This window comes from Lycium barbarum, chromosome 8 (genome assembly GCF_019175385.1).
Source record: "Lycium barbarum isolate Lr01 chromosome 8, ASM1917538v2, whole genome shotgun sequence".
Taxonomy (NCBI): domain Eukaryota; kingdom Viridiplantae; phylum Streptophyta; class Magnoliopsida; order Solanales; family Solanaceae; genus Lycium; species Lycium barbarum.
Window position 1 is genome coordinate 127,347,390 of NC_083344.1, and position 27,985 is coordinate 127,375,374.

At 36.0% G+C, this 27,985-nt stretch overlaps 2 protein-coding genes across 3 annotated transcripts; both read left to right on the forward strand.

Annotated features, from left to right (window-relative positions):
- The first annotated feature begins 126 nt into the window (after positions 1 to 126).
- On the forward strand, positions 127 to 3,401 carry LOC132608321 (tropinone reductase 1-like). The gene is made up of 4 exons (XM_060322358.1): positions 127 to 207; positions 1,234 to 1,450; positions 2,263 to 2,378; positions 3,096 to 3,401. Exons 1-4 carry the CDS (start codon positions 127 to 129, stop codon positions 3,267 to 3,269), a joined length of 588 nt encoding a protein of 195 aa, XP_060178341.1. The 3' UTR covers positions 3,270 to 3,401.
- A 3,353-nt stretch (positions 3,402 to 6,754) lies between these two features.
- Positions 6,755 to 27,812, forward strand: LOC132607265 (tropinone reductase 1-like). Of its 2 annotated transcripts, XM_060321165.1 has the most exons (5): positions 6,756 to 6,937; positions 7,399 to 7,606; positions 8,797 to 9,013; positions 26,697 to 26,817; positions 27,469 to 27,812. In XM_060321165.1, the coding sequence occupies exons 1-5, from the start codon at positions 6,927 to 6,929 to the stop codon at positions 27,491 to 27,493; spliced, it is 582 nt and encodes a 193-aa protein (XP_060177148.1). In that variant the 5' UTR covers positions 6,756 to 6,926; the 3' UTR covers positions 27,494 to 27,812. The 2 variants fall into 2 exon arrangements, with proteins under 2 accessions (XP_060177149.1, XP_060177148.1); XM_060321166.1 differs by lacking the exons at positions 26,697 to 26,817; positions 27,469 to 27,812 and adding an exon at positions 12,035 to 12,579 and having other exon boundaries at positions 6,755 to 6,937.
- The last annotated feature ends 173 nt before the right edge of the window (positions 27,813 to 27,985 follow it).

The following is a 27,985-nucleotide window of genomic DNA, read 5'->3' on the forward strand; positions in this document are numbered from 1 at the left end:
ATTAAGCCTAAAATGGGGCCTTTTGAGTTTTTTTTTTCTCTTTTGCTGGTAGCCTCTCAATGTCCTTTTACCAAAAATTAAAGACCTGTTCATTGGAAGGACAAACCGTGCAATTACTTCTTTTAAATGGCTACATATTCAGTAGAGGTTCCAGGATTTGGAGCAATTCAGTTTTCTCTTTGGGCTTTGTGTAATCTTTTACTTTTTGTGATTTGTACCTTGGGCCCTTAAACAGCCCATTATGGCTTGAACAATTTCCATGGCCTTATGTTTCTGGCCTACATGCTTCCATTTTCATGGGCTTATTCTTTTGGGCCTATATGATTATTGTGTCAGCAAGCTTCTATGTGTTCTCTGTTGTCATCATCACAATAAAAGGGTAAACATAGCCCACATTGACCATCCTTGTGCTCTGTTTAAACAGTAATTATTGTTATGGAGTGTTAAAATTTGAAAGTAAAATTTCAAGATATTATAGTGACTTATTTTTTAACAAGGACTGAAAATGGTTAGTTATGAATTTTATCGAATAAAAGATCGCTGAAAAGTTGCATGGATTTATATATGGACAAGTTATTCAACTATTAGTTAATTCGAGTGGTGGAAGATGAATTGAATATTTTATTAAAGTTATTCATGTAGTAAATTTTGGATAAGTAATATCATGTTTGGTAGCATTCTTTTGTTATGTATAAAATTTAAAATTGGTTTGCAATTTAGAAATCCTCATGTCTAATACATGTATAAGTTATGAGGAAATCTATGTTTTATTTTAGGAAAAAGGTTCAACTATTATCCTTGTTCTATCGAAAAAGAGTCAAATATACCACTCGTTATACTTTCGGACCAAATATACCCCTCTTGTTATACTTTCTATCCAAATATACCTTTCATACTTCGGCACAAACTTGCCCTTAATTTTGATAGAGTTCGGATTTCGAGAGTCAAATAAAAAAATCTTTGACTGCGATTTATTTGTATGCCCTTTAAATATTTTAAATTGTTATATATTCTGACTTATAGTACTTTTTATGCATTTCTAAATATGTAAATTATTTTTCAAACATTTTAAATATTATATGTCCGAATTCACGATCTAAATAAGAAAGTTCAATCTTGAAATCGAAAATGTATCACATAAATTGGACATACATGAGTTACTTACAAAGTAACAATATATGAAAAATAAACTTAAATTACAATAATTGTTTGACCAGTTTGTTCATGATGTAGGTAAATAATGCAGGAGCAACAATATATAAGGAAACTAAAGATTTCACAGTAGAAGATTACGACATCATAATGGGAACTAATTTTGAAGCTACTTATCATTTATGTCAAAATGCTTATCCCTTATTGAAGGCATCTGAAAATGGCAATGTTATTTTTGTCTCTTCAATTGCTAGCTTTTCAGCTCTGCCTTCTCTGTCTCTTTATTCTGCTTCCAAAGGTAACATTTTCTACCCATCTTTTTTACTTTTTAAAAATAATACCCCATTCTATCGTGTTTGACATTATTTTTTATTTATCCATTTAAAAAAAGAATATCACATTTTCATATTTTTCCTAAATGAGAAACTTTTATAGCGATCATTGGCGAATCTAGAGGATTAGTTATGGGTTCACGTGAACATAGTAACTCTTGCCTATATATTAAATATTTGACCATGGGCTGAGTTATTATTGTACATAGATTAATTTGAGGTTGATATAATAACTTATAAACTTCAAATCCCTTAATGGTTTTGATAGCCAGGCAAGCACTATGACATATTTATAACCACAAATTTCAAAAAATTTATAGCTACACAAATTTTAAAAAATTTTCTTAAAAAAAAATCGTTCTCAATCAAAATTTGAAAAACAAAGTGGGAAGGGGGGAGTAGTGGAGTACCATATTTTCTTTGTACTAAAGCACTTTATTAACTTTAAGTTTAAATTAAAGATTGGTAAATCAGGGAGAAAATTTTACCAAAATCCTCAAAAGGTTTCACTCTAATTCCATCTCTATCATCTATGTTATTTATATTTTTAAATATCTTTTTACTTATGATCTTCGAGACCATTGAATAATGATGATTCTCTACTCACAATTTGGAGTAATCAATTCTTTCTTAAAAAAATAAATTCAAACAAGTTTTTTTTTTTGGAAAAGTTTGTATGTTGAAGAAGCTTGAATTTCTAAAAGCCTACATAAATTTATTGAAGTACTTATGGTAATGTTATCTTAGCTGGTAGACCTAATTTTATTTCTCTCCGTAGGAGCAATAAATCAACTGATAAAGAATTTGGCATGTGAGTGGGCCATGGACAAAATTCGTGTTAATACAGTTGCACCAGCAGTAATTTTAACCCCACTTATTGAACAATCGATAAAGGTGAGGCCTTTTTATCTTAATCCCTTTTTTGATATTTATTAAAAAAAAATTATTTATCTCATATATTTTCTACTCAAGAATTCTTTGTACTTATGTTTTTTTTATTAGAAGCCTCATGAGCTTAAGTTAAATTATTCCTTAGTAAACTCCTCTGGTTTAAACTAGTACAACCACACTTTCTTCTGATTTATCAAATGAAAATAACTTTTAACGTGTTTGGCCAAACTCTTAAAATTTGTTTATTCTGAAAAGTGTTTTTGTAGAAGTATTCATTGAAAAAAAATGCTTTTGGAGAGTAACAGTAAGCAATTTTGAATAGTACTTTTGCCATATTAGAAGAACAATTTGGGCCTGACCAATGTTCCGAAGTTCGTTTCGAGAAAAACTACTTATTTTTGGGTACTACTCGATCGATAACGCTTATTTTTTCTTAATAATTTTGTTAAATACCTCAACTCTCTAACATAAGCACTTTTTACTTCACAAAAACTTGATCTAGCCGAGAGAGGGCAGTCTTTAGAAACAACGGGTTGGGAAAGCAAGAGAATGCTTCGCGTTTTCTTATCTTCTTCATTCTTTAGTAAACTCCTTTTTAGTTTAATCAAGTACAATTACATTTTTTCTATAATTCAATTAAAAAAATGGAAATAACTTCATATGTTCAAAGTAGTTAAGTTTTCTTTATGTATTTTATTTTAATGATCTACCTTACTACAGAATCCTGTGCAAAAAGAAGAAATTGACAAATATATTGTTCGAACTCCTATTGGTCGACCTGGAAAGCCCAAAGAAGTTTCTGGCATAATAGCCTTCCTATGCTTCCCTGCTGCTTCATATATCACAGGCCAGATTATATATGTTGATGGTGGATTCACTGCTAATGGATTTTAATTAGAGAAATCACAGACCAAATTATATATGTTGTTTCTTTTCTTTTGGATTTCTTACGCTAAGCCTTATCATTCATAAGTTTGTTGAATACTGTGTGACGGTTTGTATATACTTGGTACTATTATTGAGCTATTCGTCTTTTGCATTTGAGGTTGAACTTCTTTTCTGGCTTAAATTTGTTACGGGTCATCCTGTTTCGATTCCATCATTTAATTTGCATTATTCGTCTTCGTAAAATTTTTGCATACATATCCACTTCAGATATGCGGTGACTGCAGCTAGGCTCAACAAACAAGGTTAATTTTGACTGAAGTTTAGATAGTAATGGTTGGCCTCCAATCATTTAATTTGCCTGACTTCAGTCATTTCTGTTCGAAGTTCATGCACATATGATCGAAGTTCAACAAAAGGTTAAGAAAAGCTAAAATAATTGAACTTTAACTATATATGACTGAAGTTCAAGCAAAAATAACTGAAGCGAGGAAAAATTATTAAAATTATTTTCAAGTGAGGCTTCGAAAGCAACAGTTAAAAAGCGTGGCCTTAGGGCAAAGGTTACGTTGGTTTAGGCTGTTCCCGGAAAAGCATTGTCTAAAGCCGAAAAGTGTGGCCTTTGATCAAAGACTACGCTTTTTGATAGTTTAAGCCACACTTTGCTGGGGTGGTTTAAGGCCTAAAGGAATGTTTTTTGCGAGGCTCTTTGGTGAAGAAGTTGGAAGAGGAATTGTTGTAGAAGCATGACAAGCAAGCAGTGGCGGAGCCAGGATTTCCGCCGAGGGGGTTCAAAATATAAAAAATTAAACATACGAAGAAGCCTAAGGGGGTTCAACATCTACTATATATACATAAAAAATAATTTTAATCTTGTAAAAACAGTGTTTTTTTCCGCCAAGGGGGTTCGGATGAACACCCTCGGCATAGTGTGGGTCCGCCACTGCAAGCAAGATGCAATTATTTGCCAAAAATGTTGTGTTTATGACTTCCACTGCTCAAAAGAAGAAAAAACACTTAGGAGTCCGCGTGAAACTGACCACAAAAAATTGGCTCACAACTAGAAAACATCGCAACATTGTCTCCTAGCTATGAGGAATGGCTCCAACTGAAAATTTCTTTGGACCAATTGGACATTTCAGGATAGATAGATGGCAAAACTGAGTTCCAGGATGAGTTTACTGTTTACTCTTTAATTTTTTGTTTGTGTTATTTTTATCTGAACTTTAGACATGATTGTTAGAAGCATTGTTATATAAAAGGTCTGATTTGTTAAGTAGCACTTTTGAAGAAATTTATTCTTATGTTACTGTTATTTTCGTGGGTTGTTATATAAAAGGTCTGATTTGTTAATTTTTTCATTATACCTTTAATGTGATATTTATATAGCTAGAAGAGTGGAACTTAATTGATGCCTCACTGGCCCAGAAAAATGGATACTTAAAATGTTATGATAATGCATTATTATATGGGACCTAAGTTTAAGTGGGTGGACAATTATTTTCTCTATATTTTATAGGTACTAATGTGGTCCACTATCAGTAGTTTCTAAATAAGGCGTATGAAAGTTGGCTTTATTCTAGCCAGCACATATTTGTTCTGCTAAAATTAGAATAACAAGCTTCTTCTTTTTTATTTTATTTTAATTTTTATATTAAGTTAGTCCAAATAGCTTGATCTGGACTTCAATTATTTTATTTTTAGGTATGGAGCTTCCACGGGTACCTCTACATCCAGGTCCAGAAGTGTACGATGTGTTAACACTCCAACAGAAGCATTGATCACAAGGTGTGTGGGATGGGATCTTGAGAGGATCGAGAGGATGCCTAATTCCACGCCCCGTGAATACCGAATTTTGGAAGCACATGAGGCGTCATCCTCGCATCCTTGACTACTTTTGCCTGTGTGGATTTAGGGGAGTAGTAGAGTAGGATGTGTATCATATGATTGGGTAGTCATCACTACACTTATAGAGAGATGACGTCCTGAGACGCACACCTTTCTTCTGCGTGCGGGTAAGGCGACTATCACATTACAAGATATTGAACTCAAAATTGGTAGCCAAAAATGATGATAGCAGTGGTTCATATAAGGGAAAATAATATTTTAGCACAATGGAGCATTAAGAACATAGATTCTCAGACCAGCGTCAGTCCCTCCCTTAGATCTCTTCTTTTTGTGTTTTTTTTTTTTAGTAAATATATGCCTATGTGCAAAGTATTTAACAATTACAAAAAAAATCTAGAGCAAAAACAATGAGTGAATAAAAATGTCAAATATATACTAAAGGAGATCTAAAAATGTTGAGAAAAAAAAGAACAGTAGAAAACCCAATATAAAAAAAAATTGTTCGTAGTTTGTGTGAGTGTAGAGAAAGAGATGAGAGTTAGAAAATTTTTAGAAAGAAAAATACAAAAAGATGTGAGCTTTTAAGGGAGATGAATGTGAGAAAAATATTTAAGAGATGGACTTTTTTTTTTTTTTTCATTCTTAGGGGAGATGGGCGGGTGAGTGGAGAGTAAAATGAGGGGGAGAGGTGAGAATAAGAGCCCGTTTGGATTAGCTGAAAAAAGTGACTTTTAAGTATAAATACTTAAAGTACTTTTAAGTGTCGAAAGTTATTTTATAAATAAGTAATTACGTGTTTGGATAAAAGTGTTTAAATAATTTTTAGAAGTAAGGGTAGTATTGGAACTAAAAGAAAATATAAGGGATAAAAGGGTAAAGTTATTGGTCAAATCAAAATAACTTTTAAGCCTAAAAAATTAAGTTGGGATTGAACAACTTTTTGATTTTGGATTATTTTAAGCACTTTTTAATTTAATTTAATCTATTTTCTATTTTTATCAAATGCTTAAATAAGTTAGAAATGATTTATAAGCTAATTTGATCAATTTATAAGCCAATTGATTCTAAATAGGAAAGAAAAGAGTCAAAAAGAAAAGAGAGAATTGAAAAAAGTAAGAGAGTTAAAAAAGGAAAAAATAAGTTTAAAAAAGGAGAAAGGGTGAGAGTGTTGAAAAAGAAAGAATGAATTGAACGGATGAGGGAGTGATTTTAGGGAAGAGAGAGATGGAGTCAAAAAGAGAAGGAAAAGATATGGGGGCCCAAGAGGAAAAAAATCAAATAAGATGAGGCCTTAATCCAGAAAAATGAGGAGAGGGATAAAGATTGGGTTGTGTGGAATAGTAGGTAGATAGATAAATCTAATTTTACACCGGCCAATGGCGACATCTTTTGACATGGTAAGTGGAATAGCGAAACTTTTGACATTGAAAATTCAATAATATTAAGTTATAATATGACTTTTTCAATCATCATTGAATGCTATTTAATTTAATTTTCTATTAAAGTGTAAAATTGAAAAAAGCTAATTAATTTATGTCTTGATTTTATAAGGTAACATTTATTATGAAATAATTTTTTTAGTTAAAGTAATACTTATTATGATATAGGGGGAGTAATATTTATGACAAATCAAGGCTTTAAAATCTCATTTTTAAGCAGTTGCAGAAAAACATAGACAACCACAAATGGCAGAATCAAAAGATAACGAGGAAATATTGAGAGGAAGATGGAGTCTCAAAGGCACCACTGCCCTTTTAATTCCCACGAGTTATCATGGATGTACCTGTATTTATACGCGGTTTTTCTTGAAAGAATTTGATGATCCAGTGGTACATCCTTTTTTATATTTACCTGATTGTTGTTTCAATTAGGTGATTAATTTATTGACCAACAAAGTTTTTTTTTTTTTTTTACTGATTTTTTATCCTATCCAATTTATTCAGATTTTCCCCATCAGGATCAATTGCATTGAATAACTTTCTCACAAATTTAGTGTTTATCTTTCCTGAATTCACTCTTCCCCATTTTTGGTCTGAAAATAAAGAAAGTTCTTCAAATTTAAACTCTAATTTGGTTCCTTACTTAGTTCATTGATTAAAGTTAAAAACTCATCAATTTTTGTTTATAATGACATTTTATCAACCATATTCTCTTTTTGTTTAAAATTTTCTAGATAAGTACTATTATTTGTCATTGAAGGCGAAAACCTTTTATGTCGTACTTATCTTAACTATTTGTTTAGTTTATGCATTATTCCTTCTTTTTTTTACTTTGGCTATTGGGGTTTTAGGTATGCAGTAGTGGAAGAATTGGCAAGTTTTGGAGCAACAATATATACATGTTCACGTAATGAAAAGGAGCTGCAAGAATGCCTTGAGATTTGGAGAAAAAAGGGACTTAAAGTTGAAGGTTCTGTTTGTGACTTATTATTGCGCACTGAACGTGAGAAGCTTATGCAGACTGTAGGACATATTTTTAATGGAAAGCTCAATATTTTGGTAAGACTTTTAGCTCAATATTTTGGTAAGACTTAGCCCATCTATAGTCCTCTGTCTCAAATTATCATTTTTTTTTACACGCCCCTTAAAAATATTAATTAGGAGTGGTATTTGACTACTTTACTCTTATTTATATAATTTCACTTCATTAAAAGCTTACTCTATTTGTGTGTCATCTCCATTAATGACAAAAGTTCATTAAAAATGGAGAAAAAACAATGAATTGTGCCTTGAACTTTTAAAATGACAAATAATTTGAGACAATTATTTTTAGTAACTACGATAAATAATTTGAGACAGATGAAGTATATATTATTGTAGTTCTATCTCATGTCAACTAGTTAGAGCCCGTTTGGATTGGCTTATAAGTTGCTTATAAGCTGTTTTTAGCTTTTTTGAGTGTTTGACTGACTAACTTAAAGTCATTTTGTGCTTAAAATAAGCTCAAAAAAATAATTGGGCCCATTTGACTTAGCTTATCTAAAGCAGCTTATAAGCTGAAAACAGCTTATAAGCCAAAAAAAAAAAAAAGTTAGACTACCCCAACTTATTTTTTTAGCTCATAAGCTGTTTGCAGCTTATAGACATAAGCTCATCCAAACAGGCTCTTAGTCACTAATTACTCACCTTTTCAAAATATCAAACCCCCACACTTACTATAAAGCTATGTTGCTAGAAGCCTACAACTCTGAAAAAATATTGCCGAATGCGTGTCTGGTCCTTCAGGAATACGCTATGTTTGGAGGATCTCACGTGAACATTTTTGTAGACTTCGAACAACATATAGTTAAAAAACTATTTTGTAATTGAATTTTAAGCAATTTAATTTTGTAATAATAGATTTTTTACACTTTGGGCTGTAGTAAACACTACTGGAAACACGCGCATTCTAAAGTAATCATTATAAATATTATGCTCATCGAGAATTCTTCCGGATAACTTCTTGTAAAAAAAAAAACCATATTTGTGAAGGAATTTTGACAAATTCGTCCATTGTTTCTAGTAGTGAAATCTTATTTTATTTTGAAGGTTACAAATCTACAACTCTACGGTTACTATAGATTGTTAATTACTTGCATTTTGATTTTAAGTAATGTGACAGAGTACATAAGTTACTTACAAAATAATAGTATATGAAAAATAAACTTAAATTACAACAATTGTTTGACCAGTTTTTTCATGATGATTAGGTAAATAATGCAGGAGTAGCAATATTTAAGGAAACTAAAGATTTCACAGCAGAAGATTACAACATCATAATGGGAACTAATTTTGAAGCAGCTTATCATTTATGTCAAATTGCTCATCCCTTATTGAAGGCATCTGAAAATGGCAATGTTATTTTTGTCTCTTCAATCGCTAGCTTTTCAGCTCTGCCTTCTCTGTCTCTTTATTCTGCCTCCAAAGGTAACATTTTCTACCCATCTTTTTTACTTTTTAAAAATAATACTCCCCATTCTATCGTGTTTGCCATTATATTTTATTAAGCCATTAAAAAAAAATATCACATTTCTATATTTTTCCTAAATGAGAAGCTTTTATAGCAATCATTGGCGAATCTAGAGGATTAGTTATGGGTTCACGTGTACACAATAACTCTTGCCTATATATTAAAAACTATATTAAATATTTGACTATGGACTCACTTATTATTGTACATAGATTAATTTAAGGTTGTTATAAGAACTTATAAACTTCAAATCCCTTAACGGTTTTGATAGCCAGACAAGCACTGTGACATATTTATAACCACAAATTTCCAAAGTTTTATAGGTACACAAATGTTATGAAATGTTAAAATTCACAAATTTTAAAAGTTTTTCTTAAAAAAAAATTCGTGCTCAATCAAAGTATGAAAAACAAAGTGGGAAGGGGGGAGTACCATATTTTCTTTGTGCTAAAGCACTTTATTAACTTTTAAATTTAAATTAAAGATTGGTAAATCAGGGAGAAAATTTTTCCAAAAGCCTCAAAAGGTTTCACTCTAATTCCATCTCTATCTTATATGGTATTTATATTTTAAATATCTTTTACTTATGATCTTCGAGGCCATTGAAAAATGATGATTCTCTTCTCAAAATTTGGAGTATGTTATAAAATAAAGACTATAGAATAAATATACAGGAGAAATATATAGAGAGAGATAAGATTGTGTCTTACTTATGTTCTATGTTACAAAACATATGACCACATATTTATAGAAGTAAAAATCCTTGATGACCAAGTGATTAGAGGACACATAGTGGCCAAGATTTTTGGTGACCAAACCAAAAATCCTTGATGGTAAAGTATAAGAGGAAACATAGTTGCCAAAATATTTGGTGACTAAGAAATGATCTTGCTCTCCAAGATAGTCTTGATGGGCATCCATTAGATAAATAAATTACAACACTCCTCCTTGGATGTCCATTAATTAGATGATGTGCCTCGTTAAAACCTTATTAGGAAAAATTCTGTGGGAAAAAGTCTTAATGAAGGAAAAAGAGTACACATATCTAGTAATACGCTTTAAGAGCTGCCTCATTAAAAACCTTCCCAAGAAACCCCAATGGGACAAAACCTTGGTTAAGGGAAAAAGAGTGCAACACGTATTTCACTCCCCCCTGACAAGGACAAAAATTCAGATGTCGGAGTCTTCACATTCCAATCTTGAATATCATCTTCTCAAGAGTTGATGTTGGCAAAGATTTGGTGAACAAATCTGCAGGATTGTCACTTGAACGAATTTGTTGCACATCAATATCACAATTTTTCTGGAGATCATGTGTGAAAAATAACTTTGGTGAAATATGTTTCGTTCTATCTCCTTTTATGAAGCTTCCTTTTAATTGAGCTATATATGCAGCATTGTCTTCATATAATACTGTGGGTATTTTTGTATCACACTTCAAGCCACATCTTTCTCTGATGAAATGTATCACTGATCTCAACCACACACATTTTCTACTTGCTTCATGAATAACTATTATCTCAACATGATTCGAAGAAGTAGCAACAATGGACTGCTTTGTAGATCGTCATGATATAGCAGTACCTCCGCATGTAAACAGATAGCCTGTTTGAGATCGAGCCTTATGTGGATCAGATAGATAACCTGCATCTGTATAACCAACAAGATCTGTACTACCTTTGTTAGTATAAAACAAACCCATATCGCTAGTTCCCTTCAGATATCGCAATATATACTTAACTTCGTTCCAATATCTTAGTGGACAGCCGTGTTCTCATAAGTAGTGGTCTTGCTATCAATTGTAGTCGCTTAATGAATGATTCAGCAAGAACATTTTGGGTATGAACATGAGCTACAAGATGTTCAACTTTTATCCCACCTGATAAACAGTAAGCATCAAAAGATTTAGACGTAAATTCTCCAGCATTATCGAGGCGTATAGCGTTAATGGGATAATCTGGAAACTGTGCCCTTAAGCATATTATTTGTGCCAATAATTTCGCAAACGCCAGGTTGCGAGATGATAGGAGGCACGCATGAGACCATCTTGAAGATGCGTCTATTAGGACCATAAAATATCTGAATGACCCATAAGGTGGATGAATAGGTCCACATATATCCCCATGTATACGCTCTATAAAGGCAGGGGATTCAATGTCAACTTTCATTGAAGCTGGCTTAGCTATCAATTTACCCTGATAATAAGCGGCACATGAAAATTCACCACTTTCAAGAATCTTCAGGTTCTTAAGTAGATGCCCTTTTGAATTTTCAATAATTCGTCTCATCATTATTGATTCAGGGTGACCTATTCGGTCATGCCAAAGCACAAAAGTACTTGATTCATTAAACTTCTGGTTTACGATTGAGTGTGTTTCAATTGTACTAATTTCTGCATAATACAGGCTAGAAGACAGAGTTGGTAATTTCTCCAAAACATATTTTTGGACGGAAACATTCTTTGTAATGACAAGATATTCAGCATTTATTTCGTTTAATATCTCAACGTGATACCCGTTACGGCGGATATCTTTGAAACTTAACAAGTTTCTTGGGGATTTAGAAGAGAATAATGCATCTTCTATAACAAGTTTCGTCCCCCTAGTCAGAAATATAGTAGCTCTTCCGGAGCCTTCAATCAAATTGGAATTGCCAGAAATTGTATCAATATTTCCCCTTTTCCTACGCAAGTGAGAAAAGTATTTCTCATCTTTGAATATGGCATGCGTTGTATCACTATCAATCACACAAATATCTTCATTATTGGTCATTGATCCAAATAATATTTGAGGATTTTCCATATATTCCTCAAAATGAAAGAATAGACAAAGTAAACATTGGAGTAGATAATATTATTAAACAAAGCATGACACAAACTTTATTTACATAACTATATTAGCTAATACAAACAACATAGATGAAAATATCTACGTTATTATAGATCCATCACCGATTATATGATTTATTTTTTCCTTCAGGGTGTTCAAAGAAATCTGCCACATCTAGATGTATGAGCTCAACTTTATCTTCAGAGATGAAATTTGCTTTGGTATTCTTTTCTGCCTTTTTGAGAAAGGCTTGATACAACTCAACTATATTCTTTGGCGTACGATAGGTACGTGACCAGTGCCCCTTTCCTCCACATCGAAAACATTTATTTTCTGAATTTTTCTTTTGCACAGCTTCATGCTTTTCATCCTTCTTTTTACACTGCTGGTGGTGAAGGGTATTATTTGGTGCAAAACGAGAATCATGATTAAAATTCCTTCCTCGACCACTGTAGACACGTGATTTTTGACCCTCCCCGTGTGTTTCACCTTATAGTGTTTAAATATTTCTTTTAATTTTAATTCTTGACGTGTCGATTTTATTCTATTTTTATTTAGTAGGCTTATTTGCGAAAATCAAAAAGAACAAAATATTTGCTATTTTTAGAGTATAAGTTTTGTATTTTAAAGAAAGAAAATTACAAAAATATGCTTTGTAGGTTTTAATTTTGCTTAGACAGTTATTTATTTTAAGATTTTTTTTCTTTCTTTTCAGTTATCTAGAATTAGTTATTAAATATATATATATATATATATATATATATATATATATATATATATATATATATATTTGTTTTTATTTATTTATTTTTATTTTTACATTTAAAAAAAAAAATGATGAGTAAATAAAATTGTACCACCTCACCACAAAATGATAAAGTTTGGTAACAAACCTTATCACAAAGGGGAGGGGTTCACGTGATAGGGAATAAATTATTGTTGCAGGTGGGGCCCATGAAAAAAAAATGAAAGAAAGAGGGAGGGAGCACGTGACAAAAGGGGATTCATTACTTTTACATAGGGCAATACAGATAATGATACAAAAAGGAGAGGCATATGAGGGAATAAGGGGATTGAGCCACAAAAACAAATGAAAAAAAAAGACCTAGAATATAGGAACCTACAACCACCATAACAAAAAGAAAAAAGGAGGGGCCGCATGAGGTCTTTCTTTTTTCCTTTTTTGTAGCTAAAACGTGTACCCAAGAAGAATATAAAACTAAGAAAACTCAGTACACCAAAAATATATATAAGCAGCTCACCCTTTTAACTCCAAAAAAAAAAAAAAAAAACGAGCCCACCACCATCGTCCTCTATTCCCTGTTCTCATTTTCAGATCAGTCACCACCCGTCCCCACACCATCAAAAAAAAAAAAAAAAAAAAAAAAAAAGAAAAGAGAAAATCATCATCGTCTCCTTCACCCCATCATCAACGTTCCACCATCGAAAACCACCCTGTTCCCATTTTCACCACCATCCAAAAAAAAAAAAAACACAAAAAAAAAAACCACCAGTTAACCACCATCCAAACACCATTAAACTCACCCATTCTTAATCACATAAAAGACCCATAAGCTTACTCTTTAAACTTCAACAAAAATCAGCCTAAAACAGCCATGTGAACGTCACTTTCACTGCTCCTTTTCTCCATTTTTTTTGTCCACTATTAAAACCTTCCAAAACCACCATCGTAGACACCGTGAAAATCATCGTAACACCACCCTAGAACCACTGCTTTATCTCCGTTTTGGTTTTTCGATCTGAACAGAAGAGAGTTGCAAAGCTGTCCGTCATCGAGGTTCTTGTTCGAGGTTTCTGATTCGAGGTTCGCTGTCTGAGTCTTGGTCCAAACTTGCAGATTCAACGTTGTTGAACGCTCTTTAAGGTTCATTATTTTATCTCAATTTAATTAACATGTACGCAGTGGAGTTTGTTCAGCAATAAAGATCCTTTCTTCTACTGTTTAATTTATCATTTTTTTATTGTTTGTTTGTTTGATAATTCTATGCTTAGTACTTTCATTACTGGGTCAACGCTTTATTGTATGAATCTGTTATATTTTACTTAATGAATAATATTGTGGAGTTGTCATTAGTAAATTTGTTTAATGAAAGTTGAAAAAATGAGACAAGTGGTGGAGAAGGGGATATACTGAAGGAATAATCCATGTGAAAGTTTAGTTGGAAATAAAAGTTTTGGCTTTAGTATATGATTTTTGCTTTTAACGGTGCCAATAAAGTTTCTTGTTAGATTGATTAATGACCTTATCATATTCAGTGAGATTGCAAGTTAGTAAAACAACCTAGTAAAGTTTAGAATCATATAGTATTTTCACGGGTCTTTAAATTCTTAGCGTCCTATGGTGTTCTCTTAGTGTGTGCATTTCCACAGGTTCAAGTAAGTGGGTTAGCATCATGTCTAATTATTTGCCTGTATATTTTTATTTTTATTTTAATTTTTATGATCATCCTAAATTAATTTGTCATGTCACTATCATAAATTATCCTTTTGGCCATGTTTGCATATACGTCTGAGTACTAAAAGACTAGGGCTTATACCCAAAATGTAAGGTTCATTTAACTAATTGTGAGATGAGCGAGATGAGGTGTGAATTATTTCAAACTTCATTGTCAAGAGTAAAAGAAAAGAATGGTAAAATCAATTATAAGGGAGCGATATGGGTTGCGAATATATTTCAAAACCTGTTGTTAAAAGAGTGAAATTTTAACCAAATAATTTTAAGTCTCAGATTTTAGAGACAAATAATTGTCTTTAACGCTAGACGAGCTTTAGGCACGTTTTAAGACGTTTGTTTCGATTAAGAATGCGGTTACGCATCTTATTTCGAGATATTTTTTTTAATAATAACTCAAGGATGCGGTTACGCACCTTGGCTAAATTCGTTTTAATAAATAATCTTGTTTCGAGTAAGAATGCAGTTATGCATCTTATTTTGAGACGCTTAAAAGATCCGGAATGTGGTTACGCATCCGAGTTAAAACCAATAAAAAGTTCAACAAATCAAGGCTCGGGTACACAAAATATCCAAAATTAATTTAAGCTAAGTATAAGTCGATAAAGCGACCGTGCTAGAACCACGGGACTCGGGGAATGCCTAACACCTTCTCCCCGATCAACAGAATTCCTTACCCGGTCTTCTGTTTTCGCGGACCATAATAAAAGAGTCATTTCCTTTTGATTAGGGATTCATAAGGTGGCTTGGAACACCAAAACTCAATTCCAAGTGGCGACTCTGTAAATAAAATAATCCCTTTTCAAAACCGTCACTTCAAATGGAAAAACCCTTTAAATATAAAAATATGCGCGTTTATAGCGCGGGGACGCAAAAAAGGGGTGTGACAACCACGGCCATGACCACGACTGGGCCACGACCTCTTCCACGCCTAAAATAGCAAAAATTTGCCTCATTCACTTCAGGGAATGGGGCAGTACCAGTAGGTCGGCTTTCATAATTTTTCATTAATAATTCATTATGTTGTTAAGTCACTAGAAGATGTGAGATTAGATCAGAATATTTTTTTAACTTCATCTTTCGGTATTACTGCTGCAGGAGCATACTCGAGGTAGGAAAAGTGGAGAATGTTTTCTCCAGCATATCATGATCAGTGATATTTTCACCACATAATTTCAACTGAGAAATAATTTTAAACATACCAGAATTATATGCCCAAATAGATTTAAAATCTTGTAGCCTTAGATGGATCCAATCAAAACCTGTTTGTGGAAGCATAACCATCTTCAGGTGGTCATATCTATCTTTTAATTTATTCCACAGCATAAGAGAGTCTTTAATAGTGAGATATTCCATTTTTAAGCTCTCATCAAGGTGATGGCAAAGGAATATCATTGCCTTGGCACGATCTTGATTTGATACCTCGTTTTTATCTTAATGGTGTCTGCTAGACCCATCGCATCAAGAAGAATTTCGGCATCAAGTACCCAAGTGTCACGACCCGGCTGGGGGCCGCGACGGGTACCCGGGGCTAACCGCCGAGCACCGCTCGTATTATTACTTCTTAGGCTTATTAACAATCAATTATCCAATTCATGTTCGAATTTAAAAATAAAGAAATCCTTTTACATTTAGAAACAAAATGATTTTATACACATAAGCCCTTAGGCTAGCAAAACAATATATATATATATATATATATATATATATATATATATATATATATATATATATATATATATGTATACATAAAGACCCTGCCATGAAACTGCACGACCCACATCGAGTATCTACGAGCCTCTAGGAGATGATATCTACAAATGTACACAAAAGAATCATCATAGGCACCTCCGGAACAATGGAGGCCTTTCAGTCAGCTAGCAGCCTCTAAGAATCCGGAGCAAGATCTCCTCCCTGTCTACCTGTGGGCATGAACACAGCGTCCAAAGAAAAAGGACGTCAGTACGAATATTGTACTGAGTATGTAAGGCAGGAATGAAATAAACAATATAATGGAAAGATCATGAGTCAGGAGACAAGGATATAACCTGCACAAATATCATAGGCAACTATATTACTTACTTATATCCCATTTTACATGATCATAGTATACATGTTAACACATCCCACACATCATCGCGTCATCATCTGTATCGTCATTTGTATCGTTACCCGCGTCCGGGTAACCCTCATAAGCCGCCCACTAGTGGTGATCATGCCCGGCCCTCGCGGCTCGGTGTAAACATAGCAGCCCACATTAGCGGTGACATGCCCGGCCATATAGACGCGGTGGAAATCATAGTAGCCCCCATTAGCGGTGACATGCCCGGCCATATAGGCGCGGTGGAAATCGCATCGCAATATCGATCATAACACATTACCATCATACATCACATACCATAGCATCATGTACCATCTCTTAGTATTCCGTATATTTCATAATCATGTTTCAAGTTAGCATTATTCATTATCTTTTCATCATAGCATATATTAGCATTAAGAGCATACAATGGGCTCTAAGACAACCATATTATGTCAGGGTGACGTAAGGTCGTGACCCCCGATTTTATTATGGACATTCATGATTATCATGCCTCGCCTTGAAGGGAAGTAAGACATAAGGCGAGTGTTAACGATAATAACATCATTAGCATTATAGGGACATCGTGTCACAATTTCGTAAATCTGTATACTTTAGCTCATTGTCATCATTATCATACTCATAGGTGATTCAATAGATAGGAGAGCTCATAAGTTTCATCTTATAGAAGGATTATGGAAACTTGAAAGATTCATGCCTTTGAAAGAAGAGTTAAGCCCCACATACCTTTCTCGTTTAAGCGATTTAGCGTTCGCGTATTCTTCTTCAATGTCGCGCCTCTACCTTCAAAGAGGAGTCGTACTAACATTAGTCAATTAGCCATAAGAACGCACTAATATTCTAGAGAAAGTTGGGCAGTGCTTCCTTTGTTTGTACTACTTTTCCCGCATTCCATTTCAACTCCCAACATCCACAACAATAATTCACAATATAGTACTAGCTTTCATTATTTAATTACATTGGCAAAATCCACCATTTTTCTCCAATTTCTTCACATTTATGGCTATACCTCGTTATCGCATTTCCGCATACATAAGACTCATTCCATGACCTAAACATCATTTACAATGTATTCATAATCATAGCACAACAACATTCATGACTCAACCTAGCTATCACCCAACTATGACACTATTCACTCAGTAATGGTCCATTTTCTATGTCTTGCTACAATTCATGCATCTTAGCTTTCCAATACCTTAAACAACACGTAATGGTCATGAAACTTACCTTGGATGAGGGTTGAACAAGTCTTGAGTGAAGTTCTTCCTCTTTCACCAAAACCCTATCTCACCTCTTTTGGTTTTCCTTGAAGAAGATGGACTTTACTTGAGTTTACACACTTTGTTTCATGTATTTGATGTTGTTGATCTTAGTTTTCCTTTGATATCTCTTGTAATGGACGAGTAGGGAAGGTTCTAGTTTTCTCTTGAAGTGTAGAGTGGAGTGGAAATGAAATATGAAATGAAAAAGACCCATAACACTTAAATTTAAAAGCTGCCCGAGCACCATTATACGGACCGTATGTCCTGGCGTACATTCGGTCCATAGGCTGGTCCTCTCTTTGGCCAATTATACGGCCAGTATAAATTATACGGTCCGTAGGTTGGACCGTGTAATGCCCAGTGGTTCCGTTTTCGTTCTCGTTGTCTCGTTTGATCTCCGATCCTTATGGAACCTTCTTGACACTTGTTTAACACCCCAATATCAATCTTAGGGACATCATCACACTTCTCTAAGACATTATTATACTATCATGGACTCGTTTCTCGGAATTCTTACCCGATACACAACGTATGATTCGCTTTCCTTAGCAACTTTCTTTCCTTGCATCATGTGCTTTGAAACCTCGTCGAGGGTCATCTAATACTCTTTCTTACTTGTCTAAACATCGCATACGCTACATCCTCTCTTAGCCTGTTCACTGTATATGTACGGGGGATTTTCCAAGGTGTAACATTCTTCCCCCCTTTTGGAACATTCGTCCTCGAATGTTGAACACTCGGGATTTTACAAAAATATCATCGCCTCACAGGGATACATCACAATAGCAACATATCTATGGCCACACATGACCAAAAACATAAAGATAAAACATACATACCTTATATTGTCGACGTTTCATCTTGGATCTCCCCTGGGGGTTGGAATAAGTGCGGATACTTGGACTTCATCTTCTCTTCCGCTTCCCAAGTCATTTATTCCCGATTGTTGTTTCTCCACAAGACTTTGATTGAAGCAACCTCTTTATTTCGGAGCTTCCGCACTTGTCTATCTAAGATAGCAATGGGCACCTCTTCATAAGTTAACTTTTCCGTTATTTGCACATCATCTACCGGGACAATATTTGTGGGATCTCAAACACATTTGCGGAGCATCGAAACATGAAAAACTGGGTGGACTGATTCCAGTTCCGAAGGTAAATCCAATTCATAAGCTACTTGTCCCACCTTGCGGATGACTTTGTAGGGTCCGATGTACCTCGGTCTTAGCTTCCCCTTCTTATCAAATCTCATTACCCCTTTCATTGGTGAAACTTTCAAAAATACCCAATCATTAATTTGAAACTCCAAGTCCCGTCGGCAGTTGTCTGCATAGGAATTCTGGCGACTTTGGGCTGTCAACAACCGATCTCGAATCACCTTAACCTTTTCTATTTCTTGTTGGGTTAATTCGGGACCCACTAATCGTGCTTCTCCTGTCTCGAACCATCCGATTGGAGATCTACATTTCCTTCCATATAATGCCTTATACGGAGCCATTTGTATACTAGAATGATAGATGTTGTTATATGCGAACTCAATGAGGGGTAAGTGATCATCCCAGCTACCACCAAAATCCAATACACTCGCCCGTAGCATTTTATTCTACGGTCTGAATGGTACGCTCGGCCTGTCCATCAGTTTGTGGATGAAATGCCGTGCTAAACTTCACTTACGTGCCCAAACCTTCTTGAAAAGACTTCCAGAACTTAGCTGTAAACTGTGCTCCCCTGTCTGTGATAATAGACAATGAAATACCATGGAGTCGCACAATTTCTTTAAGATACAACCTTGCATAATCCTCTGCAGCATACGTGGTTTTAACTGGGAGAAAATGAGCTGCTTTCGTCAACCTATCCACGATCACCCATATCGAGTCATATTTACCACGAGAACGAGGTAATCCCACAATGAAATCCATGTTGATCACGTCCCATTTCCAGGTAGGTATCTCTATCGCTTGCAATAAGCCTCCCGGCTTTTGGTGCTCAACTTTTACCTGTTGGCAATTTGGGCATTGTGCTACGAATTCTGCTATATCTCTCTTTATACCATCCCACCAATACATCATCTTGAGATCGTGATACATTTTGGTTGAACCCGGGTGAATAGAATATCGGGAACAATGTGCTTCTTCTAAAATTCGTCGGCGCAATCCCGCCACATTCGGCACACATAACCTTCCTCGGTATCTGAGAATCCCATCAATAGAAACTTCAAATGGGGACTTTTCTTTCCCATGAGATGTGTCTCTCTAACGACATAACTGAGGATCTTCACACTGCCATTCTTTCACTTCCATATCCAAGGACGAAATTGTAGAATCCTTGACACTAATCCCTGCATCACCCGAATCAAGTATACGCACCCCAAGATTTGCCAATCGATGAAGTTCTCGAACCATCTCTTTCCTTTCCGGAGGAATTTCACATAAACTGCCCATTTATCTGCGGCTAAGGGCATCAGCTACTACATTCGCCTTCCCGGGGTGGTACAAAATGTTAACATCGTAATCTTTTAATAACTCTAGCCACCACCTCTGTCGCAAGTTCAATGCCCTTTGCTTGAAAATGTATTGGAGGCTCTTGTGATCTGTATGATGTCAACGTGCACACCGTACAAATAATGTCTCCACATTTTTAAGGCATGAATGACCGCAGCTAACTCGAGATCATGCATTGGATAATTCTTTTCATGTTTCCGCAATTGTCTCGACGCATATGCAATAACCTTACCATGCTGCATCAATACACATCCCAATCCGACACCCGAAGCGTCACAATACACCACATAGCCATCTGGCCCTTCTGGAAGTGTTAAAACTGGAGCTGAGGTCAGCCTGTTTTTCAACTTTTGGAAGCTACGCTCACAAGCATCATTCCATTAGAATTTAGCTGACTTCTGGGTTAGCTTCGCAATGGGGTTGAAATAGATGAAAAACCCTCTACAAATCTTCTATAATAACCTGCCAAACCCAGAAAACTACGAACTTCTGTCGGCGTCGTAGGCCTTGGCCAAGTTTTCACCGCTTCAATTTTCTGAGTGTCAACTCGAATACCATCATCGGAAATAACATGGCCCAGAAATGTCACAGAATTCAGCCAGAACTCACATTTTGAAAATTTTGCATGTAGCTCCCGGGCTCGAAGAATGCCAAGAACAATTCTCAAATGATCTGCATGTTCCGATTCCGTGCGAGAATACACCAGGATATCATCAATAAATACAATCACAAATAGATCCAAGAGAGGCTTGAATACGTTGTTCATCAAGTTCATAAATACGGCCGGAGCATTAGTCAACCCGAATGACATCACTCGGAATTCATAATGGCCATATCTCGTTCTGAAGGCTGTCTTGGGAATATCCGCTTCTATGACTCTCACCTGGTGGTAACCCGACCTTAAATCTATTTTTGAAAACCACTTGGCACCTTGTAACTAATCGAATAAGTCATCAATCCTTGGAAGAGGATATCTGTTCTTTATCGTCACCTTGTTCAATTGCCTATAGTCAATACACATTCGTAAAAACCCGTCTTTCTTTCTCACAAACAGAACCAGTGCTCCCCACGGCGATGAAATGGGTCTAATGAATCCCTTCTCGAGCAAGTCTTTCAACTGCGCCTTCCCCTCCTTTAATTCTGCCGGAGCCATTCGATAAGGAGGAATAGAAATAGGCTTTGTGTCCGGCAATACATCAATGGCGAAATCAATTTCCCTTTCTAGCGGAAGACTTGGAAGTTCATCTGGGAATACGTTTGGGAATTCATTCACTACTGGAACTGACTGGAAAGCTGGTGGAGTTGCCTCAGTATCATGAACCCGAACTAAGTGATAAATATAACCCTTGGCTATCATCTTCCTTGCCTTAAGGTAGGAAATAAACCTACCCCTTGGGGTTGCTGCATTACCCTTCCATTCAAGCAAGGGCTCTCCCGGAAATTGGAATTGAACCACTTTTGTCCGGCAATCAACATTTGCATAGCACGAAGCCAACCAATCCATACCCATTATTATATCGAAGTCGACCATTTCTAGCTCAATTAAATCAGCTTGGGTCTGACGATCACATATCACAATAACACAATTTTTGTATACTTGTCTTGATATCACGGGTTCACCAACCGGAGTAAGTACCTCAAAGGGTTTAATGAACTCGGGTTTCACCCCAATACAACCGGCAACATATGGAGTAATATAAGAAAATGTAGAACCCAGATCTATCAGCGTATACACATCTCGAGAGAATACAAACAATATACCTGTGACTACATCCGGAGAAGACTTGAGATCCTGTCGTCCCGCTAAAGCATATACACGGGGCTGAGTGGCACCTGAAGTAGATGCTGCCCCTCGAACTCTACCTCGGCCTGCTGTCACCTAAGGAGTCTGCCCTGCCGGGCGAGCTGATGAGGAACCCGCTGCTGAGCCTGTGGGCTGAACCCCACCTCTACCATATCGCAAGGGACAATCTCCCATCAAATGTCCTGTCTGTCCGCAAACATAGCACCCATCGGTGTCCTGACGACACGACCCTGAATGTAATTTGTGGCACCGACTGCATCGTGGAACTGGCGGTCGCCTCTGGCTGTGATCACCCCCAAACTGAGAACCCGGAGCTCTCGAGCTCTGACCCTGTCCCGATGGAAAAGAACAATCAAACCCCATGTCTGTGAACCGGGGAGGTGCACTTGTCGCTGACTGACCCGAATGTCAGGAATAACCCTGCCTTGATCCCCCTCTATACTCACTGCCTGAGCCCATAGATCTAGCCCTTTTTCCTTGCCTTCTGTCACCATCGCGATCACCCCTTTGTTGTTGTTGTTGCCCCTCTAAATTTTGAGCATGGGCCTGTATCCGGGAAATGTCCATCCCATCTTGCAAAGAAGCTGTCAGGCAATCTCTGAATAAATGTGGTCCCAAACCACTCACAAATCTATGTACCCGATCTCCCATGTCGGCCACCATGGTCGGAGCATACCTAGCCAAGGAATTGAATTACGTGCTATACTCTCGGGCACTCATGTTTCCTTGCCTCAAATTTAGAAATCTATCCGCTCTAGCCCGGCGGACCTCGGGTGGCAGATAATGACGAATGAAGGCATCTACGAACTCTTGCCAAACCGGTGAAGGCGCATTTTCCCCTCTTGATAGTACCCAATTGTTGTACCATAACACCGCCACATCTCGGAGTCGATAAGATGCCAACTCCACTGATTCGGTCTCGGAGGTATGGACAATCTTCAATGTCCTCAATACTTCATCAATGAAATCTTGTGGGTCTTCCTCCAGCTTTGACCCATAGAATTCCGGGGGATTTAGACTCATAAAATCACGGGCCTTTGTACTTGCTGCCCGGTCACTGGGACCTACATTTTGTCGTTGTGCTTGTGCGGCAACCAATTGGGTCAATAACTGAATAGCCTCGGTCATTTGTTGACCCGAAACAACTGGAGGAGGAATTGGAGCTGGAGCTCCTCCTTGCTCTTCCGCATTAGGCGGGGTAGAAGAAGTATTTGTCAATGCCTCATGGTGTGACTCGTCTTCCTCTATATTCATCGGAGGCTCTCATTCTACCCGCTTCTTTGTTATGGTCTTGCCCTTTTGGGCGGCAGTAGCTTTTCCTTTCGGCGGCATTCTGAAATAATAGCACACTATTAGGGAGGATAAAATCTTATGCACGGCTCTATCGCACGATTCCACAAGGAGAAAGATGGTCATTTTTCCTAAATGCCCTGTAGCCTCCTGTTTATTGATGTGACGCGCTACACACCATAAACAAGACTCTACTAGACACGGCTCGTAGACACTTTCTAAGACCGAACTGCTTTGATACCACTTTTGTCACGACCCGGCTGGGGGCCGCGACGGGTACCCGGGGCTAACCGCCGAGCACCGCTCGTATTATTACTTCTTAGGCTTATTAACAATCAATTATCCAATTCATGTTCGAATTTTAAAAAAAGAAATCCTTTTACATTTAGAAACAAAATGATTTTATACACATAAGCCCTTAGGCTAGCAAAACAATATATATATATGTATACATAAAGACCCTGCCATGAAACCGCACGACCCACATCGAGTATCTACGAGCCTCTATGAGATGACATCTACAAATGTACACAAAAGAATCATCATAGGCACCTCCGGAACAATGGAGGGCTTTCAGTCAGCTAGCAGCCTCTACGAATCCGGAGCAAGATCTCCTCCCTGTCTACCTGTGGGCATGAACACAGCGTCCAAAGAAAAAGGACGTCAGTACGAATATTGTACTGAGTATGTAAGGCAGGAATGAAATAAACAATATAAAGGAAAGATCATGAGTCAGGAGACAAGGATATAACCTGCACCAATATCATAGGCAACTATATTACTTACTTATATCCCATTTTACATGATCATAGTATACATGTTAACATATCCCACACATCATCGTATACATCATCGCGTCATCATCTGTATCGTCATTTGTATCGTTACCCGCGTCCGGGTAACCCTCATAAGCCGCCCACTAGTGGTGATCATGCCCGGTTCTCGCGGCTCGGTGTAAACATAGCAGCCCACATTAGCGGTGACATGCCCGGCCATATAGGCGCGGTGGAAATCGCATCGCAATATCGATCATAACACATTACCATCATACATCACATACCATAGCATCATGTACCATCTCTTAGTATTCCGTATGTTTCATAATCATGTTTCAAGTTAGCATTATTCATTATCTTTTCATCATAGCATATATTAGCATTAAGAGCATACAATGGGCTCTAAGACAACCATATTATGTCAGTGTGACGTAAGGTCGTGACCCCCGATTTTATTATGGACATTCATGATTATCATGCCTCGCCTTGAAGGGAAGTAAGACATAAGGCGAGTGTTAACGATAATAACATCATTAGCATTATAGGGACATCGTGTCACAATTTCGTAAATCTGTATACTTTAGCTCATTGTCATCATTATCATACTCATAGGTGATTCAATAGATAGGAGAGCTCATAAGTTTCATCTTATAGAAGGATTATGGAAACTTGAAAGATTCATGCCTTTGAAAGAAGAGTTAAGCCCCACATACCTTTCTCGTTTAAGCGATTTAGCGTTCGCGTATTCTTCTTCAATGTCGCGCCTCTACCTTCAAAGAGGAGTCATACTAACATTAGTCAATTAGCCATAAGAACGCACTAATATTCTAGAGAAAGTTGGGCAGCGCTTCCTTTGTTTGTACTACTTTTCCCGCATTCCATTTCAACTCCCAACATCCACAACAACAATTCACAATATAGTACTAGCTTTCATTATTTAATTACATTGGCAAAATCCACCATTTTTCTCCAATTTCTTCACATTTATGGCTATACCTCGTTATCGCGTTTCCGCATACATAACACTTATTCCATGACCTAAACATCATTTACAATGTATTCATAATCATAGCACAACAACATTCATGACTCAACCTAGCTATCACCCAACTATGACACTATTCACTCAGTAATGGTCCATTTTCTATGTCTTGCTACAATTCATGCATCTTAACTTTTCAATACCTTAAACAACACGTAATGGTCATGAAACTTACCTTGGATGAGGGTTGAACAAGTCTTGAGTGAAGTTCTTCCTCTTTCACCAAAACCCTATCTCACCTCTTTTGGTTTTCCTTGAAGAAGATGGAATTTACTTGAGTTTACACACTTTGTTTCATGTATTTGATGTTGTTGATCTTAGTTTTACTTTGATATCTCTTGTAATGGAAGAGTAGGGAAGTTTCTAGAGGTCTTTTGAAGTGTAGAGTGGAGTGGAAATGAAATATGAAATGAAAAAGACCCATTACACTTAAATTTAAAAGCTGCCCGAGCACCATTATACGGACCAACATATGGTCCGTACTATTTATACGGACCGTATGTCCTGGCGTACATTCGATCCATAGGCTGGTCCTCTCTTTGTCCAATTATACGGCCAATTCTACGGCCAGTATAAATTATACGGTCCGTAGGTTGCACCGTATAATGCCCAGTGGTTCCGTTTTCGTTCTCGTTGTCTCGTTTGATCTCCGATCCTTATGGAACCTTTTTGGCACTTGTTTAACACCCCAATATCAATCTTAGGGACATCATCACAATTCTCTAAGACATCATTATACTATCATGGACTCGTTGCTCGGAATTCTTATCCGATACACAACGTATGATTCGCTTTCCTTAGCAACTTTCTTTCCTTGCATCATGTGCCTTTGAAACCTCGTCGAGGGTCATCTAATACTCTTTCTTACTCGTCTAAACATCGCATACGCTACATCCTCTCTTAGCCTGTTCACTGTACATGTACCGGGGATTTTCCAAGGTGTAACACCAAGACAGGTAGCTTTTGCCAGATATATCTATGACAACAAATTCACGTTTAGAAAGATTTGCCATTAATTAAGAAAAAAGAAAGTCAATAACATTGAGGCTTTCAAAGTATTTGCTCGAAATGGTACAGTCTCGTGTTGATAACGTGTTATAAACTAAAGACTATAAAATAAATACACGGAAGAAATATAGAGAAAGAGATAAGATTGTGTCTTACTTTTGTTCTATGTTACAAAACATATGGCCACATATTTATAGAAGTAAAAATCCTTGATGACCAAGTGATTAGAGGACACATAGTGGCCAAGATTTTTGGTGACCAAACCAAAAATCCTTGATGGCAAAGTATAAGAGGAAACATAGTTGCCAAAATATTTGGTGACTAAGAAATGATCTTGCTTTCCAAGATAGTTTTGATGGACATCCATTAGATAAACAAATTACAACAGAGTAATCAATTTTTTTTCATAAAAGATAAAAAACAAACAACTGTTTTTTTTTTTTTTTGGAATAGTTTAAAGAAGCTTGAATTGCCAAAAATCTGCTTAAATTATTGAAGTAGTTACTGTTATAATTTTCTTAGTCAGTAGAGACTTAATTTTATTTCGCTGTAGGAGCAATAAATCAACTGACAAAGAATTTGGCATGTGAGTGGGCCATGGACAAAATTCGTGTTAATACAGTTGCACTAGCAGTAACTTTAACCGCACTTATTGAAGCAGCAATAAAGATAAGGTCTTTTATTTTAATCCCTTTTTGATATATATTAAAAAATTTTATTAAACTCATTTAATTTACTAGTCAATAATACTTTGTACTTATGTTTTTTTTTTAATTATTTTTAGAAGCCTCGTGAGCTTAAGTGAAATTATTTCTTAGTAAACTCCTCTAGTTTAAACTCGTACAACCACACTTCTAATTTATCAAATGAAAATAACTTTTAGCTTTTTGGCCAAGCTTTCAAATTTTGTTTATTCTGAAAAGTGATTTTTTAAATTTTTTTATAGAAGTACTCTTTGAAAAAACGTTTTTAAAAAGTAACAATTTATGTTGAGCTAAGCCATTTTAAATAGTACTTTTACAATATTAAAGCAACAATTTGTGCTTGACTAGACACGGAGTTTAAGAAACAACGAGAGACTTTTGAATCTTATGGTTTTAAATTAAATTTAGTGGTTTTAAACTTGCGATGCAGGATGTTTGGATTGTCAACTTACTAAACATAAAAAGAGACACCCTTTTTTAAACATATCAAAAAGGAAAGTAAGACACTTAAATTGCGACGGAGGGAGTAATATTTTTTTTTATAAATGGAAATAACTTCATATGTTCAAAGTAGTTAAGTTTTCTTTATATATTTTATTTTAATGATCGACCTTATTGTAGAATCCTGTGCACAAAGAAGAAATAGACAAACATACTGTTCGAACTCCTATGGGTCGACCCGGAAAGCCTGAAAAAATTGCTGGCACAATAGCCTTCCTTTGCTTCCCTGCTGCTTCATATATCACAGGCCAGATTATATATGTTGATGGTGGATTCGCTGCTAACGGATTTTAATTAGAGAAAATTGCCCTAGTCACAGGCCAGATTATATGTTGTTTCTTTTCTTTTGGATTTCTTACGCTAAGTCATATCATTCATAAGTTTGTTGAATAATGTGAGACGGTTTGTTTATACTTGGTAATATTATTGAGCTTTTCGCCTTTTGTAGTTGAACTTGAACTTCTTTTCTGGTGTAAATTTTTAGGGTCATTCTGTTTTTATTTCATCATATAATTTGTATTATTCGTCTTACGGGTCATCAGTCATTTTTTTTTGTATGAATGGACTGGCCGGCTAGCGTCTGAGATTAGTTTGGGCCAAAGTGGCACCTCGCGGTATTAAGCCTAAAATGGGGCCT